The 20,554-nt window shown below is 53.3% G+C and overlaps 2 protein-coding genes across 2 annotated transcripts; both read right to left on the reverse strand.

Moving 5' to 3' along the window:
- Positions 1-435: 435 nt before the first annotated feature.
- CERS1 (ceramide synthase 1) lies at positions 436-15,093 on the reverse strand. The gene is made up of 8 exons (XM_036766996.1): positions 14,790-15,093; positions 9,085-9,244; positions 8,146-8,326; positions 7,173-7,334; positions 6,827-6,974; positions 3,156-3,304; positions 2,121-3,050; positions 436-1,401 (listed from the first exon to the last, which is right to left on the reverse strand). Exons 1-7 carry the CDS (start codon positions 15,018-15,020, stop codon positions 3,008-3,010), a joined length of 1,074 nt encoding a protein of 357 aa, XP_036622891.1. The 5' UTR covers positions 15,021-15,093; the 3' UTR covers positions 436-1,401; positions 2,121-3,007.
- Positions 584-2,463, reverse strand: GDF1 (growth differentiation factor 1). Its single transcript, XM_036769466.1, has 2 exons — positions 2,121-2,463; positions 584-1,401 (listed from the first exon to the last, which is right to left on the reverse strand). The coding sequence occupies exons 1-2, from the start codon at positions 2,461-2,463 to the stop codon at positions 584-586; spliced, it is 1,161 nt and encodes a 386-aa protein (XP_036625361.1).
- Positions 15,094-20,554: the final 5,461 nt, after the last annotated feature.

Here is a 20,554-nt window from a genome sequence, read left to right on the forward strand (position 1 = left end):
CCAAGGCCATTCCAGCAAATTGAAGAGAAGAAAAACCCACCCTGCCTAGCCCCAGGAAGCCAGGGGAGCCAAATATTGATTCTTCTCTGCCCTCTGGTTTCCCACGGCCTCCCACCTGGCCTGTGCAGACTCTTCCCCAGGGGGTTTCCAGGCACAGGAGAGAACTACATTGTGGGAACCTTTTGCCTTCACCTGATTGTGTTAGAGGATTAGGCCTGGGTCTGCCTTGGGCTCCAGCCTTCTTCCCTACCAGGGGGGCAGTGGGGTGGGGGTAGAATGAATACTGGAAGAGGGGTAGCCAGTTCTGCACCCCACAGGCCTGACAATACAGCCCCGCCACCTGAAGGCAGCTCACTCTCAAGAGCCCTAAGGGACCTTAGGCTTTGTGAACCCAATGTGAGCTGGATTCTCCAAAAAGTCTTCCAGCCAAACCAAACCAAAACAAACCCAGCAGTTTTATTAGTCAGGTTGTAAGGATACACAAAGGGGGAAGGCCCACACACACCAGATCCCCTCTCCCCTCTGGCAGGAAGGGACCAACTCCAGGTGCTCTTCCTTGCCCTTGGGGGCCCAGGCTCCCCCATCATCGGCACCCACACTCATCAACCACCATGTCCTCATAATGCCGAAGAACCACATTGTCACTGTTGTCATAGAAGAGCACAGAGATGGGCGAGAGCTTCACTGGGACGCAGCAGGGTGGGGGTGTTGTGGCTGGAGCCACAGAGTGCATCAGGGACTGCATGACAGCGTGGTTCAAACTGGAGATCTTGGTGGCAGTGGGGAAAAAGCAGTGCCCTTGACAGTAGTTGGCCATGAAGCCTCGGGGGGCAATGATCCAGTTGTGCCAACCCACTTCCCGGAAGTTGATGTAGAGTTGTCGAGCCCTACAAGGAGGGTCGGGGCTGTCCAGAGGGCCCAAGTAGGTTGCCCGGCGCTTCCTGGAGGTGGGCTGGCATAGCTGTGGGTCAAGGGTGACCACCAGCAGGGACGCCTCTAGAGAATGTCCCAGTTTGGTACACAAGCCTTTAGGCAGGTCACTGTCTCTACCAGGCAACAGCTCCAATACCAGACTCAGGTTCTGGGGGAAGGTGGAATTTCCCAACCGGCCCAAGGCCAGCATGTCAAAATGGAGGGGATCATGCAACGTGGGCACTGTCTGGCTCAGCAGGACTTCTCGGTGGTGCCAGTGCAGGGGCCGACCCCACAGCTGGGGGCCCTGGGCATGGGACAGGCTTAGCTCCCAGTCCTGGGCAGGGGCAAGGTCTGCAGGGGCACCAAAGTTCAACTCCAGGCGGACTAGTGTCAGCTGCTCCTTAGGGTTTAGGAACGAAAGATTGAAGAAAAGGGGCTTCTCCAGGCATAGGGAGCCCAAGGCTGGCTCTGGTGGGGCAGAGGCACCTATGGGCCAAAGTTTGGGTGAGGCCGGGGCCGGCTCCACAGAGCTCCCCTCACCCGTGCCACCTCCCCATCCTCAGAAGGTGGCCCCCATTCAGAGGCCTAACAAACTTGGAGTTGTAAGAAGTGGATTCAGCTTCTTGCCCCATCACTTACTAGCCCTGTGACCTTGGACCGATCTGAGCAGGAGCCTATTATTATGCATGGCCCCAAAGGTCAGAAATAGTATCAGGGGCTCAAGTTACAAGGAAGCAACTTCCTACTCAATGTCTGCATGGGGCAGCTGCCCAAGTGAAGTGAAAATAGGTCAGGAAGCCCTGCATTCAAGCTGTGCCCCAGCCACTGACGAGGGGAATTGCTTCCTGGCTCCCTCTCTTCCTCGCAGGGAAGGGATAGAGAGGCTGCCCTGGAAGGAGGCACAGCAGATGCTGACCCACACACAATGCCGTCCTTGGGATCCTGGCTCCCCAGATGGCAAGGAAGGGGGTGGAAGAGCAGGCTGGGAGGTCTGCGGACCCTTGGGTGTTCTGAATAGGGAGGGGGAGTGAAGCCAGGTCCCCTCCCCACCCAGATGCAAACAGATCGAGTACCCCTCCCCCCAATAGGTGAGGGAATCAAGAAAGCCCAGGCCCCGGCTGGCCTCCCTAATCTGGAGCATCAGTCCCTCCCTCCCTCCCAGACCATGACTGAGGTGGACACATCCCGCATGCCCCCTAATTTACCGCCATCGAGGACGTGCCGCACGATGTTCCCGGGGACGCCCAGCTCCTCCACGTGGCAGGGCAGGGGCTGGGGCTCCTGGGGCATTTCTGGCCCTTCGTTCTCAGACCCTTGGGTCTCTGTGGCCTCTGGACCCCTTCGGAAGAGCCGCCACATGACTGAGGGGACAGGACGGGTGGGAGGAGGCCCTGGGGGCGGACTCAGCCCCAGGGTCTGGAGCAGGGCACTGGCTTGGGGTGAGAGGGTCCCGGGCTGGGGCTGGGTCAGACCAGGTTGGGGCAGGGGCAGAAGAGGAAGGAGCAGGAGCCAGGGCAGAGGGGAAAGAAGCTGCAGACACCGCATCATCTTCGACGCCACAGCCACAGGACGGAGGTCTGCTGCTGTCCAAGCTCCAGCTCGAGCTGCCTTATAGCCAGGGGCATCCCTGGGGGCCGTTGACACCCCGGGGTGAAGGCAGGAGGGGCTTGGTTCACCATTGGGCAGGGAGGTGTGAGAGCGCCTCTCCCCTTAACCCTTTCCTGCCCAGAAGGAAGGGGGGCAGGTTAGCTCACAGAGGTGGAGGGGGGAGGGTTGAGGAAAAGATTACCATCTCTTTGCTCCCAGTTCCACACTCCAGGGGACCTTCCTGCCCTCAAAGCCGCCAGCACATGCTGCCTCATGAATTCCCAGAGGTGGGGTTAAGGTGGGGTGGGGGTAAGAATCTCCCCTTCCCTTCAATTGGTCCAGTCCCCAAAGTAGAGTCCACATCCCCAAAGTGCCTGGGGACAAGATGGGGAGGACAGGGCTGGCAGTAGGCTCTGGGGGTTTGGAGTGGGGAGGGGCCAGATGGGGGGAGGGGCACTAGATGGGAACTGGAGGGAGAGGGGGGTCCCCAGGGGTCTACAGCCCCTCAGAAGCGCTTGTCTTTCACCAGCCCATTCCTCAAAGGCTTCCTGTAGGGAACAATAACGAAGCAAGGTTAGAACTCCTCCCCTCCTCCTCCTCCCTCCCCCAGCCCCAATTTCCTCCCATGTCCGGCCCCAGCCATCATCACTCACTCTTCTTTCCAGGGCTTGGGGGGCGGGAGGTGGCCCTCTTTCCCAGAGGGGAGAGTCCGGGGGCCCTCGCAGGCCTCATCATACTCCCGCACATCGCTCACCTCCCGGACCTGGCCCGTCAGCACTCTGGCAGCGAACACCATTATGTACTGGGGAAGGACAGAGACAGACAAAGGGGCAAAGATGAAACTGACCCCAGCATCCCTCCTCCATTCCTGGGGCTTCCCACCTCATGGGGGTGCGGGTGGGGAGAGTCGGAATCCGGGATTTCAGGGGGTGGGGAAACCCCCTGCAAAAACTGTAACTCTGGTCTTCAAGTTGGCCCAGGGTTACAGAAGCTAGTGGGTGTCAGAGGCATCTTCTGGTGTCCAAGGCAGGCCCTGAGAGGCAGCTGGTGGGCCAGAGTTCAAGTGTGACCTCCAACACACCGTAGCTGTGTGACCCTGGGCAAGTCACTTCTCCTGTTTGCCTCAGTTTCCTTACCTGTAAAATGAGGCTGATAATAGCACTCCTTCCCTGCTTTGTTGTGAAGAACCAATGAGATATTTGTAGCGCATTAAGCCAACATGATTAAATATTTATATATGTATTATTATATTTGCCTGCACACAGTAGGTACTATATAAATGCTTCCTTCCTCTATTCACTTGGCCCTTGATCCCACTCACAGGAAACCCTTAGGTGACAGGTAGTACAGGATCCTGACTCTTGCCTGACTCTAAAACCCAGTTACTGTCTCCCTGGAGAGACTTCAGGGACTCCCCATAGCCTTCTTTCTCTTCTCTTGGTCTCAGCTTCCACTCCTATAAGACGAGGAATGTGGGGAAAGATCTATGCGGTCCCACCTCGCTCTCATCCGTGGCTGACTCATCCCGGCACTCAAGAGACGCCAATTCAGTCCTGTCTGACTCTTTGAGACCCCATTTGGGGTGTTCTCAGCAGAGACACTGGAGTGGTTTGCCATGTCCTTCTCCAGCTCATTTTACAGAAGAAGAAACTGAGGCAGACAGCTAAGTGACTAGCACAGGGTCACACAGCCAATAAGTGTGAGGCTGAATTTGAATTCAGAACGCAGAATCTTCCTGACTTCAGGACCAATCCTCTGTGCGCTCCATCACCCAGCTGCCCCAATAATAGATTCAGATACTAAACACAACAGATTTATAATTAAAGCCTTTAAGATAGTACTTTAATGTTACTGCTTTTTATGTATATTATTTCATTTGATCCTCAAAATAGCCCTGGGAGGTAGTTGTTATGATGAACCCCCATTTTACGGTGAGGCGACTAAGACATACAGAGGTTACACTTGCCCAGGATCATACAGTAAGCTGAGGCAGCATTTGAACTCAGGTCTTCCTGGCTCCAAGAAGCCTTTCCCAGTCCCCTCTTCCTCTCCCCTTGACCCCTTCCCAGGGCGCCTTCCTCCCCCTCCCCCCAAGACTGATCACCATAGTTTGCTGTACAAGGAATGGAAACTCCTTGAGGGCAGGACCTGCTTCATGCCTGCCTTTGGTTTAATCCCAGCCCCCAGCACACAGCGCTTATAGAATTCACAGTGAATTGAGACAGCCCTTGGAATGCTGGGCACAGAAGAGAAAATGTGCCTCCCCTCCTTCATTTATGGATGCCAAAGGCTGGTTTTGCAAAACTGTCTCTCTTTGTCACAAGCAAAGATTCCCTGAAGAAGAGGGAGGCAGGGAACAGCAAGCATGAAAGTTATGTAAAAACAAGAGATGAATCCACTTCCTTAAAAAATTACCCTGGGGCAGTTGGGTGGCAGTCAGGAGGACCTGAGTTCAAATGAGGCCTCAACACACTCGACACATGTACTAGCTGTGTGACTTTAGGCAAGTCACTTAACCCTATCTGCCCTGCCCCCCCAAAAAATTTACCTAGGAGGGGAACAAGGTAAGGATTGTTTACCCCCCTTTGGCAGATGGAGAAACTGAGGCTTCCATGCCCTAGGGCAGGAGTGGGGAAACCTTCAGCCTGAGGCTACACATGGCCCTCTAGGTCTTTTGGCTGAGTCCAGGTTTTACACAACAAATTCTTTGATTAAGGGGATTTGTTCTGTGAAGTTTGGATTCTGTCAAAAGGGCCACACTTGAGGACCTAGAGGGCCACGTGTGGCCTTGAGCCCAAAGGTTCCCCACCCCTGCCCTAGGCCACCCAGCTAGCTGTTGAGTGTGGGAACCAGGCCTTTCACCCACGTCTCCAGACCCCCAGGCCTGGCCCCTCTAAATGACCACCCATCTTTGGAAACTATGCCTTTGGTTGGCTCAGCCCCAGGACAAAGAAGGCATCCTGACTGCCAGGTCCCCAAGCTTCCCCTGCTGTGCCCTGGGTTCAAATCCCACCGAGCTATTTACTGGCTGTGGAACCAGGGCCCAAAGCTCCATTTCCTTATCTGTAAAGTGGTCGGAATAATTCCAGGGATGCCAGTATCACCTCCGAGTTCTAAGGAAATGTGAACCAACATCATTCACCAGAGGCAATGAGCTGGATTGGGAGTGAGAAGACCTGCGTCCAAATCCTGGCATGTTAAGGGATGCCACAGTGCACCTGATGCTGGGCTTGGAGTCTGGAAGACCTCAGTTCCAATCCAGCCTCGGGCACTTAATAGCCATGACCTTGGGCAAGTCCTGTAACCTCCATTTGCCCCAAATGGGGACAGTGACAGAGAATAATTGTAAAGCACTTAAGCCAGTGCCTGGCCCGTAGTAAGTGCCACCTAAACGTTAGCTCTCATTTTTATTAGCTCTGTGACCCCGGGTCACCCTTTCTTCCTCTGGGCTTCACTGGACTGGAGACTAATCACAGTGAGTGACACTCACGGGTGCTTAAAAGGTTTGCAAAGTACTTTTACAGGAATCACCCCGCTGGACCCTCCCTATCCACCCTCTGGGCACAATTATCATTCCCATTTCACAGAGTAGGAAACTGAGGCACAGAACACTCCTAAGTGGTAGCTAGCTTCAAAGATGGGATTTGAACTCAGGTCTTTCTGACTCTTCACCTCAGCGCTCTCCCTACTACACCACGTCTGCCTCTCGAGCAGGTGCCTTTTACCTCTCAACCCTATTATTGTCAGAAAAATGGTGGAACAGCCCAGTGATACAGTGGAGTCAGGAAAATCCAAGTTCAAATCCTTCCTTGCACACGTCTTAGCTGTGTGACCCTGGGCAAGTCACTTAACATCTGTCTACCTCTGTTTCTTCCTTTGTAAAAAGGGGATAAGAAGAGCGCCTCCCCGCCAGGGTTGTTGGGAGGATCAAATGAGATTAATAACGGCAGTGATGATAGCTACCATTTACTACATGCCAAGCACTAAAGCACTCTAACTCTATAAATTATACACTAGCATTTAAATACTTTTAATTTTTAACATTCAAACACTAGATATAGTTAGAATTTATATGGTATGATAACATTTATATTTTACATATGAATATGTAACTTCAATATAATTATATATATAAAATCGCATGTAAAATTGTTGTCAGGCTTATAAATAAACATGATCACTGCCATATCTTCGCCTCACCACTGTCCCCTGAAGATGGCGCACCCATTCCCCTGCCCCCCCAATGGCCCTTCTCCTCCTCTACGCCCCAGCTCCAGCAGAGCAACCCCAGTCAGAGCCAGATCCACCCTCCCCCAAGGCTCACCAGAAACCAGTAGATATTCATGAGCAAGAGGGTGAGCAGCAGGGCATTGAAGAAGAAGTAGAAGGGGATGTCAGGGACGGAGAGCAGGCTGCAGTGACACGTGGCGTACAGCACTTTGAGGGGGAACCAATAGAGTCGGAACCAGAACCTTGGGGAGAAGGCGGAGAGCACAGAGGAGGAGGAGGGTTAGGGAACCCAGGCAGCGTCCCACGGCTAAATAAGCAAGAGGGGTTGGAAGGGAGGAAGTCTTCAGACAAGCCCCTCCACCATCCAGGAGGTGACGGCAGGTGCTGCGCCTGCCTGGCCTCCCGTGCAGGGGGAAGCATCGGCCCTGGGCCTTGCTCACCAGCTAACGCTGAAGCTGACACAGCCCACATCCGAGATGAGGTCGTTGAGCCGGTGATAGACGCCCCCTCGGAACCTGAAGTAGACGTTGAGCTTAGTGAATTCCAGCTGGACGTCATTGATGTCATGGAGGAAGAGAACAAGGATTCCCACGTTGTGGTACCTGGTGGGGTGGGGGTGGTCAGGGATGTCAGAGCCGGGAGGGCCCTCAGAAGCAGAAGGTCAGAGCTGGAGGGCCCTTAGAACCCAGAACGTCAGAGCTGAGAGGGCCCTTAGAACCCAGAACGTCAGAGCTGAGAGGGCCCTTAGAACCCAGAACGTCAGAGCTGAGAGGGCCCTTAGAACCCAGAACGTCAGAGCTGAGAGGGCCCTTAGAACCCAGAACGTCAGAGCTGGGAGGGCCCTTAGAACCCAGAACGTCAGAGCTGGGAGGGCCCTTAGAACCCAGAACGTCAGAGCTGGGAGGGCCCTTAGAACCCAGAACGTCAGAGCTGAGAGGGCCCTTAGAACCCAGAACGTCAGAGCTGAGGCTAACAGAAGGCCCTTAAAACACAGAACGTCAGATCTGGGAGGGCCCTTAGAACCCAGAACGTCAGAGCTGAGAGGGCCCTTAGAACCCAGAACGTCAGAGCTGAGAGGGCCCTTAGAACCCAGAACGTCAGAGCTGAGAGGGCCCTTAGAACACAGACTGTCAGATCTGGGAGGGCCCTTAGAACACAGAATGTCAGAGCTGAGAGGGCTCTTAGGACATAGGAAGTCAGTTGGGACTTTAGAAGTCATCTGCTCAAAATCTACCATCCCAACCATTTATATTGGGGTGAATTCAGGCTTAATGAGACCAAGTGCCCAAGGTCACACCTAATCAATGACAGAGCTGGAACCTGAACTCATAGGCCAGGGAACTAAAATATTCTGGCCCTAGAGACCCCTGTGAGGGTAGAGGTTGGTACTACAGGGAAGACAGTGCCACTGACCTGAAGGCATAGGAGAAGATGATCAGAATGAGAGTGACAACATGATGCAACAGCATTACGACTGAGTCCTTTCTCCAGGCGTCCATGTAGAGGGTAGCATAGATGGAATGCCCGTAGAAGCTGCCCTGCAGCAGGTAGGCCACAGCAATGTCCCTGGGCACCTCCATGCCCGGCTTCCAGTCTAGCAAAGGAACAGTCACCCCTCAGATGCCTGCTTCTCAAAGCCCTTTCCCAGCCAAAGTCTTAGCAAAACTGCTCATCACGCAGTATTCACCCCATGTGGCTTAGTTTCCTCAGGACAAAGAGAAGGGGAAGGACTCACTGAAGGTCACGGTGAAAGTCAGAGTCAGAGCTATCATAAGCTAGAACCCAAGCTTAAACTCATTACTTCTAGTCGGAAGTGCCCCACACCCCCACCTACCGAAGACATGGAAGCAGGGATCTGTCTGTAAACTGCTGGAACAGCCCTCACGTAGTTTCCAGGATCATATCAGAAGTTCCCTTCACCATCACCGATGGGAAAACCTATTCCTAAGCCCAGGTTAAGACTCTCTTCCTGCAGGCAGCCTTCCCTGACTTACCTCTCACTCAACTCCCCAGCTCTGCCATGTGCAAAATCTGCTCTAAGCTGCATCCTCGGAATACTTTTGTTACTGCTACGTCTCATATCTCCCCCTCTCAGAGCAGGGGGGTCCCCTAGAACAGAAGCTGTCCTGCCTCCTTAGACAAGAGCTTCCCCAAGGCAAGTATCTTTCCCCCCCCCCAGATTAGGGGTTCCCCCCAAGGAGAGCATCATCTTTCCTTTCTTCTCTTGCTATATACTCACTCATTACAGGGCGGTATGCACATGTACATGCCAGGGTGGGGATGTGGGGGTGGGGGGCACAGAGTGGCTGAGAGGGGTTCCTAGAGGGAAGAGGAAACCGTCTCTGGCCCTACCATAGAAGACAGAAGGTGGGTCGTGGAAGAAGGGGTAGTTGGTGCCAAATAGCAGATAAGCGCTATAACCCCAGGCTGTGGAGTAGAAAAGGAATTTCCAGGCACTCTCGGGCATCTTGGCAGCATCCCTGGGTTGCAGTTGGCACCATCTGGCCAGCGGCTGTGGAGGAAAAGAGGGCAAGATTGAAATGGCATCCCACAGACTCCCACAGCAGCACTCCCCGGGGCTAGTAGAAAGAACACTGGATTAGGTCATTATAATAATATGAATCCTAATTCTGTTATCTAATATGACCTAGGCTAAGTGGCTTCCCTTCTGTGGACCTCAGTTTTCTTATCTGTAAAATAGAGATAAAACCTGCACTACTTGGCAAAGTAACTTTGAGGTTAGAACACAGACCTGAGTAATTTTAGTCTGACTATAGGTAAGTCTTACTTCTTGTGTCTGAGTCTTGGTTTCCTCACCTGGAAAAACAGGAAAGACAAACTAGGTCATTTCTAAGGTCTCCTTAGCTCTGAACTCTATGAGTTTAAAAGGTCCTGAGGTCCACTGAACACGGGCCTTTCATGCCCAGACAGACAGCATGGGATTCCTTCTGGCTCCTTGGTATAGGGTCCTCTGGGCCTCCTCAGGGACAGACTGCTGCTAATTAACCTCTTCCCCAACAGGGCGACCCAGATTGGTCCAGACAAGTGCAGAGCTGAAGTTTGAGGGGGTCAGAGAGAAGGGCGATATGCCCACAGTCCCAGGGGCAGCTGGGATGGCCGGCAGCCTTGGTCACATTCGCTCACTACGCCACCCCGATTCCTGGGCCCAGCTTGAACCAGCTGACCCTGGGACAGTAACAGAGCTGAGGCCCTTCTCGACAGTCTCCAGCCTGCTTCCTCTCTCCCTCCCTCCCCACTCCAACCCACACTCTTAGCTAAACTTAGACCCCAGCTGTCTGGATGTAGGGAAGGGAAGAGGCAGAAGAGATTGGGAGGAGAAAGGACGTAGGAATGGGGAGGATGGGGATGAATGAGGGAATGGGGAACCCATATAGGAGAGAATGAGATTTTTTCCTTTTTTAAGTCAGTGAATTTGTCTCTTTTTATTTTTATATAACTTTCATTTTTGCTATTCCCTGCCTCCCTTCTTCTCCCCTCCTCCCTTCAGGGAATCTTTGCTTGTGACAAAGAGAGACAGTTTTGCAAAACCAGCCTTTGGCATCCATAAATAAAGGAGGGGAGGCACATTTTCTCTTCTGTGCCCAAGATTCCAAGGGCTATCTCAATTCACTGTGAATTCTATAAGCGCTGTGTGCTGGGGACTGGGGTTAAACCAAAGGCAGGCATGAAGCAGGTCCTGCCCTCAAGGAGTTTCCATTTCTTGTACAGCAAACTATGGTGATCAGTCTTAGTGGGGAGGAAGGAGCCCTGGGGGGGCCAAGGAGGTGGGGCAAGAACGGACTAGGAAAGGCTTCATGCATAACATAGTTTGAGCTGAGGCTTCTAGGAAGCTAGAGAGGCCAGAAGGTAGAGGTGTGGAGGGTAAGCATTGTCCCCATGGGAGACAGCTGGGGAAAATGCCCGGAGGTGGGAGATGGAGTGTGTTGGGTGAGGAACAGCCAGAAGGCTGGGGTCTTTGGAAGCCAGACGACTTTCTGTTTGGTCCTGGAGGTAACAGGGAGACTCCAGAGTTGATTGAGAAGCCAGTTAGGGGACTTAGAGAATGTGAGGGGCAGGAAAAAGGAGGGAATAGGGTTGTGAGAGGAAGAAGGGGATAGGTAAGTGGAAAGAGGAGGAATGGAAACTGCTGGGTTGTGGGGTGGGGGTGGGGTAACGGTGATTTCTTCACCTGGGAACGAAGCCTGGATCCACCAAGGCTAGCCTTTCAAAGGGAGGCATCCCCAGGTTTTGGAGTAGCCTATAACCAGTGGCTCCAGAAATAACCCTTGCCCCCGCCTTCCACCTGGGAAGTGGGGGGGGGGGGGCCACCAGACTGAGCTGTTGCCATGGTGACAGGAGAGAGACTCCTGTTTCCACTGGCAACAGGGCTGAGGGAGCCCCTCCCAGGCTCCTGGAGGGAGGTGCTATCAGTTCCTTTACTCTTCATTCAGGTCCCTTCCCCCACACCACTTTCTCCACCACCCCAGCGGGGAGGGGGTACTGGGAGGGGCCTGTCCAGCTCCTGTGCCTTCAACCACCACCCTCTGTGCTCTTTCAGATCCAGTCTCCTGCAAACTTGCTCCCCCTCCCACATACCCAGCCACCCCTCCGGGCAGAATATTAATTGTTCGAGGTCCTATCATCTTGTTCTGGGCGTCACATTTTAGGAAGGACATTGACAAGCTGGGGCTGCTCCCAGAGGGCAGAGTCACAGATTTGCTAAATGAGCACAGGCCAGTTAGACCCTATTCTGAGGAGAGCCATCAGTTGGAGGAGGGGAAAAGAAAAGAGGTGATAAATGAGGGTGGAAAAAACTGGGCACGTTTGGCCGGAGAGGAGAAGTCTGGGGGTGGAGGGGAGAAGCAGGGTCCCTGGGTTCAAGTGCTGGACTGGCTGTTATACGGAGAGATTAGTCCCAGAGAACAGAACTAGGGTCAGTGGGGAAGAAAGGCAGCCTTATGGTGGGGATCTAAGGAAGAATTTCAAAACAACTACAGCTACCCCAGAGGGAAAGGGGCTGCCGGAGGAAGCCTAGGACCCAAACGTCTTCAAGCAGAGGCTGGGTGACCACTGGTTTGGCAAGCTGGAGAGGAGACTCCCTTTCGGTTTACAGGTTGAACCCTTTCCAATCCCACCTCCTTTACCCCCTCTTATAATAGCCAGCATTTATACAGTGCCTACTGAATGCCAGGCGCTGTGCCAAGCACTTTGCACATATCTCATTTGGTCCTCGCAACCCTGGGAAGCAGGTGCTGTTATTATCCCTTTTTTACAGATGAGGAATCCGAGGCAAACAGGTGCAGAGACTTGCCCAAGGTCACACAGCTAGAACGTATCTGAGGCTGGATTTGATTGAACTCATGTCTTCTTGACTTCAGGCCAGGCACTCTGTGCGCACACTGTGCCATCTAGATGTCTATGGCTCCTCCTATCTAAGAATCTAAGGGTGGGAGGTGAGGCAGGCACATGGGAGAGCCCAGGCACTGGGGCCCCATATCCTGAGTCTCATCCTCCCCTTTCCCTCACAAAGCAGCTGTCCCCATCTATAAATGAGAGAACAAAGCTAGTCTGTCACCATAGGTGGGAAGTAACAGGGCCCCAGGTAGGGATGGCCACCTCCAGAGATGTAGCTCAGAGTGCAGACCTTCCTTCAATCACCACTCTCTGCAATCTTTCAGACCCAGTCCCCTGCAAATTTGCTCCCCCTCCCACATACCCAGCCACCCCTCTGGGCACCATATTAATTGTTTAAGGTCCTATCATCTTCTGTTCTGGGTACCACATTTTAGGAAGGACATTGATAAGCTGGGGCTGCTCCCAGAGGGCAGGGTCACAAATTTTCTGTGTGGCATGGGAACGGCAGACCCTTCCTAACCCAAGGAAACTTGGCTTTATGGATTTTGAGCCTGGTGCCTCCCCATTACACCTAAGTTCCTGAGGACAACAGAGAGAAAAGAAATATTGTTCCAACAAATTCTGGAACTCCTGTGTCAGTAGCTCTGGCTCAGGACGAGTCAAGGAAGGATCAGCTGTGCTGGCCGGAGCAAGGACTATGCATCATCTCTGGATCTCGAAGACCCAGACTGTGTCTGCCAGTTTATCCCCTGCCCACAGCTTGGGGAGAGTCTGCCAGATGTCACGATGCCTACAAGCTTGAGATGAGTCAACGATGTAACTCAGCAGCCAAAAATGCTCATTCAACCTTAGGCTTCATTAATAAGCACAATGTCCATAAGAAGGGGGTAGGGGGAGAAGGGCTAGGGAGCGGCGACGGCACCATGATGACTTGCTCTGGAGAAAGGACCCATCTGGAGGCTCAGGTAGTTCTGAGCATCACATTTTAGGAAAGAAGTCTGTCCAGATGAAGGGCAAGCAAAAAGATCGGGCCACTCTGGATTGGTGAAAGAAGTAAAAGATATTTAACCAGAATCATGGTTTTAAATGCAAAAAATGAAACGCATAGGATCACAGAAGGAAACCAATTCTATTAACATGCAATCATCAAAATATTTTTTTTTAAAGTTCATAGCCTTTAAGGTTAAGAACTCCTCAACATCTGAGGGGCAGGACAAGACAGCTTCCTTCAAATACTTCAGAAGAGAAATGAAACAGTCCTGTTCTACTCAACCACACAGGTTATGGGTACAGGTGGCAAACAAAGAGAAACAGTCCCAACACTCAAAGCTTCCCCCAAATATATGGGGACTGCCTTAGGGGGTTCCCCATCCCCGAAGGCTTCCAAGTAGAATCTGGATGAGTAGCCGTACAGGGGCTATTCTTGTTCAGGAAGGGAGAAGGTGGTCTAGATGCCCTGAAATTTTCTGTTCTCAGTCAGCATAGTATGTAGGGAGGTAAGAAAGAAGGCTACAGTCAGACCCAAGCTAGGAGAGGAGGATGTGGGGTCTGATTCAGGGCTTACTGAGTCAGAACAGGACCCCTTCCCAGGGGGTCCTCCTAGCAAGCTGACACTATGTCCCATGTCCTGGGAACACAAGGGACAGTTTCTTCCCTGATGGAGAATGGCCCTATTGTTAGGGTCACTGGATCCCCTAGCACCTCCCCCCATGCTTTTTCCCAGGCTGGTTCCTGCCAACCCCCTAGACAGTAGGGGGGCGGGGTGGGGGTGGTAGAGGGGTATAAATCTCTCTAGACTAAGAGCCAAGACCCAGGGGACTGGGGGATGGTTCAGGCCCTGGAGTATGCCCTAAGAAGGGGCCTGCCTAGCTCGTACACCCTTCTTCAGTCCCTCCAGCAGACCTAGGGGAGAGGAAGCCCAGTCTCGATCCCTCTAGCTCAGCACCAGAAGGCTAGGAGACAGTCTAGGTCACAGAGGTGAGGGGCCTGCACCCCTCCCGATCCATGGAAGCAAGGGAGGGTTGGCAGCCTCCATCCTGGGTCTGACCTCGGGGAAGCACCTAAAGCCAGCCACCTGCCGGGGCCCCCGCAATCACCTTCAAAGGGCGCCGCAGGGTGGGGGGGCACCCCCCTCTGCTCTCCAGCCCGGCCCCATCTCTACGCCTCTCCCTCTTCCATCGGGCGCTTCCCAGACCTGCCGGCCCAGGCCAGACCCGGGCTCCCATTCGGAGCCGCAGCACAACCCAGTCCTGCCAGACGTCCCCCACCCCCGCCCCAGGTCACGTGACCCTCTCCCCCACCCCATTTCCCCCGCCAGAGCACACGGGGAGCCACATGCCCAGGACTTCTCGGTCAATCTCTGAGTCGCCTTCTCCCCCCCGCCAGCGTCTGTCCTCCGTCCACCCCCACCCCGGGGCGGGGGGGTGCTTGCACCTGCGCACACAGCCGCCTCCTCCCCCCGCAACCCCTCCTGGCTGGGTCTGGGCCCCGCCCCTCACGCCACTGCAGCCCCCTCCTCGGCCCGGCCCGGGCCGCGCCCCTCAGGCCCGGCAGCCCCCTCCCCACCCGGCCGCAGCTCCCAGCTCACTTCCAAGCCCCCTTCCTGGGGCAAGCCCTTCCCAGCCTCCCACCCGCCTTACCCGGGCCCGGCCTACGCCCCCTCCCCTCCCCGCCGCCCGGCCCGGCCGGCGGGCGCCACTGACCCGAAAGAGGCCAGCCACGGCGGCTTTGCGCAGCGCGGTCCAGGCGAGGCCGGCCAGCAGCAGCAGCAGCAGCTCGGCGGCGGCCAGGTGCGCGTGCTGGGCCCAGCTCCGGCGGCTCCGCTCCCAGCCACAGTCCGCACAGCCCCGCGCCGCGTCCACCAGGCTCCGGTAGCTCCGCTGCAGCAGCTGCGCGTAGCCCGGCATGGGCTCCGGCCCGGGTCCCGGCGCCATGCCTGTCCGCTGCCCCCGCCGCCGGGCCCGCGGGGGACCCTCGCCCGGCTCCTGCCCGCTTGCCCGCCTGCCTGACGTGCACGTCACCCACCGCGGCGGGGAGGGGAGAGGAGGAGGAGGAGGGGAGGGGCCCCGCCGGCTGTCTGGGGGCGGGGGTGGGGAGGGTGGCCAACCCCGAGAGGGGAGGGGGAGGCGCCCTGCTGTCCTCTGGGGCAGAGGGGGGCGGGCTGCTCTGAAGAGCAGGGTGGGCAGCACAGAAAAGGAAGAGCAGCTGGGGAGGAGGAGGAGGAGGAGGAGGAGGAGGGGAGGCTCAGGCTCCGCCCCCTGGACCGGCCTCCCTGCCCCGCCTGTACACTCCCCAAAGTGGGTGGGCGGCCTTTACAGGGGGCGACCTGTACACATTCGACAATGCCTCTACCCTTAGAAGCCCCGGTCCCCCCTTTCCAGACGGGGAAACTGAGGCCAAGAGAGGGGAAAGCGCTTGGCCCAAGATCACACAGTGACTAGAACCCGGGACCCCCAAGTCCCAAATGAGGCCAACTGTCTTCACAGCGGCGACCCTTTGTTTCCTCACTCCTGTCGGACACTCCTGAGAGCGGGCTGCAATCTCATTGCTTATGGCCATCAGAATAGTCCAACAATTAAACGGACAGCCTCGGGGGTGATCCCCTTCTCTTTACAGGCATCCAGGCAACGTCCGGACAACTACCACTACCTCCATTCCCTGCCGCCGGTCAAATGCATTCCTACTTGGGGCGGGAGAGGACCCTCGGTGAGGAGGGTGGCAGGACACGGGGCTTCTGTCTTCTCTGGCATCTTTGGGTTCAGAACCGACCATCCCGGGGTCCTCCAGGCTCTGAAAGACCATCCCATCCATCTGGCCCCCTCTGACTGTAGAAGGAAGGAGGCCAGGAAAAAGGAGACAAGCTGCAATAAACAGGGTAGCTCTCCCTCTCTCCTGGGCCATTTTGCCTTGAAGGGTTGGGACTCCTGTGGCCCCGGCTTTCTTGAGGGGGATTTGAGCCAGAGATGGGTCCCAGAGTTGCCCATCACCCTTCTGTCTCTTCCCCACTCCCCTCCAATGTCACTTTCAGGCTACCTCAGTGCCACTCTGCCTCCCAAAAAATTCAAGTGATTTGTCCAAAGTCAACCTTTGAACCCCAGATTCCTGAAGCCCAAGTCCAGAGCTCTTTACGCTCTTCCATACCTGCCTCTCTCCATCTAGTTCTATCTCCCTCCTCCTCCCCTCCTCAGGATTTCCCACTTACAGCCTCTTTGGCATGAGGGTTCTCCCTGGATAAAATTCAAAGGATTGAAAGGTAGGTCTGCCTAGCTAGAGTCTTGCCCTGGGCAAACCTGACTTGTTTTCTTTTTGGCCTTCCAAACAAGCTAGAGATGAGGGAGTTAGATCAAGAGACCAGGACAGGAGCTGATCTGTGAGCTAGGCAGTGCCGGGAACTGAGAGGTTCTGTTAGGGCTGTGACCAGGGAAAGATGAGGTGGCAGCTAGCCTATTTTACAAGTGTTTGAAACTGTCCTACCTCCTCTAGTGGTCTAAAAGGATGATGCTTACAGTGAGTCCATTCTAATTCCTCATTTCTCCATTTGAAATTACCAAGAAATGATGACCAAGCCGTCGTATCTGAATGAATGAAAGAAAAGATTAAATTCTGATTAGGTGCCAGATTACTAAACCTCGGGGATAGAAATGCCAGCAAGCCATGCAGTCCCTGCCTTGAAGGGCTTTGCATTCTAATAGGGGAAGATAACACATAAATGGAGTTTTTGATAGGATTGACTGTTTTCTGAGCCAAGGTTAAAGACGTGGGAAAACGAAGGGTTGGGAAGGGAAGGAAAAGAAAGAGGAGGGGAGTCTTCCCACTTCATTTCTCTAAATGTTATGAAGGCCAACCTACTCTGCCTCCTTATTTCTCTGGATCATAGATTGAAAGTTGGAAGGGGCCTTGGCCACCCAGTTCAGACCCCTCACGTTATGGATGAGGAAATGGACACCCAAAAGGTGATGTGATTGGCCCAGTGTCCCACAGGTAGTGACAGTTGATTCCAAATCCTGTGCTCTCTCCAGTATGCCATGATATTTCTATGAGGATGGTTCCAGACAAAAAGTTTTTTGGAATTCTCCATCACACCCTCCTTCCCTAGGAAACTCATCTTTGGGAAATCTTATTCAGCAAGATTGAATTTGCCTGGTTTTCCCATCTCATCAGTACTCTTTGACTGGAAGAGCAGGACCATGGGCTCCAGGGCCTCTCTTTAAAGAAGGGGCTTGGCACAGTTTTTGGAATTCTCCATAATGACCCCTCGATGGCTTACCTCTCTACCCCCATTTTCATCGTCCTTTTGTGTGTCATTTTCCCCCATTAGATTGGAGGGCAGGGGCTATCTTTGTCTCTATTTGTATTTGTAGCCCCAGTGCTCAGCGCAGAGCATGGCACTTAAACAAAATTCGACTAGCATATAAGAGACAAAGTCTTTGCCCTCAAGGACCTTACATTCTGCCTCTATTATACTGATTTGTATTTGTGGTGGGCAGCTAGATAGCTCAGTCAATAGAGCTCTGGGATGAGTCAGGAAGACTTGAGTTCAAACGTGGCCTGACACTTAGTAGCAATGTGAACTTGGGCAAGTCATTTCACTCTGTCTGACTCAATTTCCTTATCTGTAAAATGAACTGGAGAAGGAAATGGCCAACCACTGCAGTGTATCTGCCAAGAAAACCCCAAACAGGGCCACAAAGACTGGAAACTGAAACACTAAACAACAAAGTATCTGTGGTATATCCCTCTCCAAATAGAATGTAGGTTTATTGAGGGAAAAGAGTATTGCTAGTTTTGTTTCTCAGGGCCTTAACACATTGTGACTATGAAATAAATATTTGCTGAATGAATGGGGACCGCTCTCTTTAATGCTCAGAAAGGCTCTTATTTTGGCCAAGCTGCAAAAACTGAACCCTGGAGAGCCTCCCCCTCCCCCCAAGGTCTCAGTAGGAGGCCTGGCCTTGGCCCAATCTGCCCAATGGCATTCAATAGCGGCCCCTTCCCAGTCTTTCCAGTTCCTTTCTTCTGGCTGGTTTTTCAGGGAAGGGGAGTGTTACAAAAAAGGCCTTTCCACCCCCACCCCCACCCCCCCTGACCCTCCCTGCCTCCATCTCACTCCTGGACTGTTCCAAAGCTCCTCTGGTCCTCTATCTGATAGGCTTAACACTCATCAGTAACAAGAGAGGTGCTCTGTGGTGGGTTCTCCTCAAATTTCTTTTCAGCAAAGATCCAGGCTGCCCTAGGGAGGGGCAGTGGTTAGTCAGTGGACTTGTGGGAAGGCACCAGCAAAATGACTGTGGAACTCATTCCTCCACCTCGCAAAACCCCTTTGCCCTGTTTACCATCCAGTCTTACAGAGTGTTTCAGCTCAGGGGTGGGTGCTACCAGACAAATAGGCTGGGCTGGGGAGCAAGACTGAATTTCACTATCACCAGATGCTTTGGGAAGAGAAGCACCAGCTTGCTTGTGGCTCAAGGAAGGAGAGGCTTTCCAGTGGTGGGGGTCCTGCGTCCCCCGGATGTTCACAGCTCTGGTGTCTTTCCCCATCATGCTGGGCAGTCGGAAACTCAATGGGCCTGACACAAACCTCTTTCATATTTCTCACAAGCACATCTCACAAAGGCCAACATTCATCCCACCAGCTGTTTGACCTAAACCATGTGGGGGCCAGGAATCCAGGCAGCAGGGTGTGGAGGGTTGAAGATAAGGCTGTCTGCCCTATCAGCTGAGGGGGAGGATGGGTGGCCAAGACCACCTACTCAGGGCATAGAATTCTAGAACCTCAGAGGGCATTTATTCTAAACCCCTCCCTAAGGAATGAATTCTTCCCCCTCTTACTATCCTGACAATAGTATTAATAAGTTAGCATTTATCAAAAAAAACAAACCACAAAATAAGTTAGCATTTCTATAGTGTTTTAAGGTTTGTGAAGCACTTTGAAAATATCTCATTTGATCCTCACAGGTTCTATTATTCTCATCCCCATTGTATGGATGAGGAAACTAAGGCCGATTTCACCCAGGGTCATGCCACTTGTAAATGATTGAGGCTGGATTTGAACTGTTCTTCCTGACCCCAGGTCTGCCCTTTATGTTATCTTCCTATCTGAATTCCAGTAGGAATACCTTAAGGAGGCAAGCCTTCATGTAGAGAGATGTTCCCTTTCTGGAACCAGTCTTAACCTCTCCCCCCACTCTCCCCAATGTAAATCCATATTGTTCCCCACCCAGTGCCCCACTCCCACCCCTTTGAAGGTATGGTAGCTGCTCTTCTGATCCCATTACTGATAACCATGTAGCCCAAATACCACAAGCCCACCCACCCTCACTATGTTAGGAGTATATAGAGGCCAGATCCACCCATGGCCCCAGTGCTTTCTCACAAAAGACATTTTTATTACTGGCCACAGGCTGATCCTGCTAATGGCCAAGAGTCATCTGCCTTCTGAGTTAAGCATCTGGCAGAAAGACCTTGGTGTTTCCTGAGGACACCTTCATTCTGATACAAACACAGTCTGACACTTCGGTCCTCAATCCAGAAGGGATGGGATGAACATGTCATGTCACAACAGAAGGGAAGGAAAACTGGATTCAGGTCCCAACTAGCTTTGTGATGTTGGTAGGTCATAGGATCAGAGAGGCCAATAAACTCCAGTGGCTCCCTGGGGCCTATGGAACAAAATGTCAACTCTCATATTTGGCTTTTAAGAGGTAGCTGGATGGCAAGTTTGAACCCTTCCTCAGGAACTTATCTGTGCCTGTAGCTGTATGATTCTGGAAAAGTCACTGTACCTGTTTACCTCAGTTTTCTCATCTACGAAATGGGGATAATAGACAAAGATTAGCCAAGATGGTAGAGCAAAGGCAGGGACTCATCTGAGCTCTACCCCAAACCCCTCCAAATGCCTTTAAAAATGACTCTAAACAAATTCTAGAGCAGCAAAACCCACAAAAAAGACAGAATGAAACAAATTTCCAGCCCAAGACAACTTGGAAGGTCAGCAGGAAAGGTCTGTTGCACCTGGGTGACAGTGGAACATAGTCCAGCCCAAATAGCACCAGCACAGCCCTGGCCTCAGGTCTTGGGAGTGACTGAATCAGCAGCAACAGTGGCAGCTGCTCCTCGAGCTGAACAACTAGTCAGAAGGAGATTACAGAGGTCTCTTTGCTAGCACTGAGGCAAGATTCCGTTGCTTTGCCCATACCCAGATCCAGGTTGCAGTCCTGGGTGGCAGTCTCAGGGCAAGGAGGAGCACTAGCACAGCAGAGCTTGCAGCCACATTGGAGGAGGTCCTTCCTCACAGTTCCAGAGCAGAAAAGAGTGCTTGTGGTCACTCACAGACCACAGCACAGGCCAGGAGAAGAGTAAACCTTTCTTCTTAGATCATACCACCTTGGAAAAACGGAAAACTTACAGGTCCCTAGAAGTATCCCGGAAAACAGCTGCACAAAACCTCTAAAGCTTGAGACAATGTGCC

This window comes from Trichosurus vulpecula, chromosome 1, assembly GCF_011100635.1.
Source record: "Trichosurus vulpecula isolate mTriVul1 chromosome 1, mTriVul1.pri, whole genome shotgun sequence".
Lineage (NCBI taxonomy): Eukaryota > Metazoa > Chordata > Mammalia > Diprotodontia > Phalangeridae > Trichosurus > Trichosurus vulpecula.

What these genes read in the sequence shown, in the direction of transcription:
- GDF1 (XM_036769466.1), bottom strand. Translation starts at nt 2,463, where the DNA reads ATGATGCGGTGTCTGCAGCTTCTTTCCCCTCTGCCCTGGCTCCTGCTC. An exon ending in GCGGCACGTCCTCGATGGCG is followed by an intron (nt 1,402 to 2,120) that starts GTAAATTAGGGG and finishes TTTGGCCCATAG; the next exon opens with GTGCCTCTGCCCCACCAGAG.
- CERS1 (XM_036766996.1), bottom strand. Translation starts at nt 15,020, where the DNA reads ATGGCGCCGGGACCCGGGCCGGAGCCCATGCCGGGCTACGCGCAGCTG. An exon ending in CCCACCTTCTGTCTTCTATG is followed by an intron (nt 8,327 to 9,084) that starts GTAGGGCCAGAG and finishes TTCCTTTGCTAG; the next exon opens with ACTGGAAGCCGGGCATGGAG. An exon ending in CCCAAGCCCTGGAAAGAAGA is followed by an intron (nt 3,051 to 3,155) that starts GTGAGTGATGAT and finishes TGTTCCCTACAG; the next exon opens with GAAGCCTTTGAGGAATGGGC.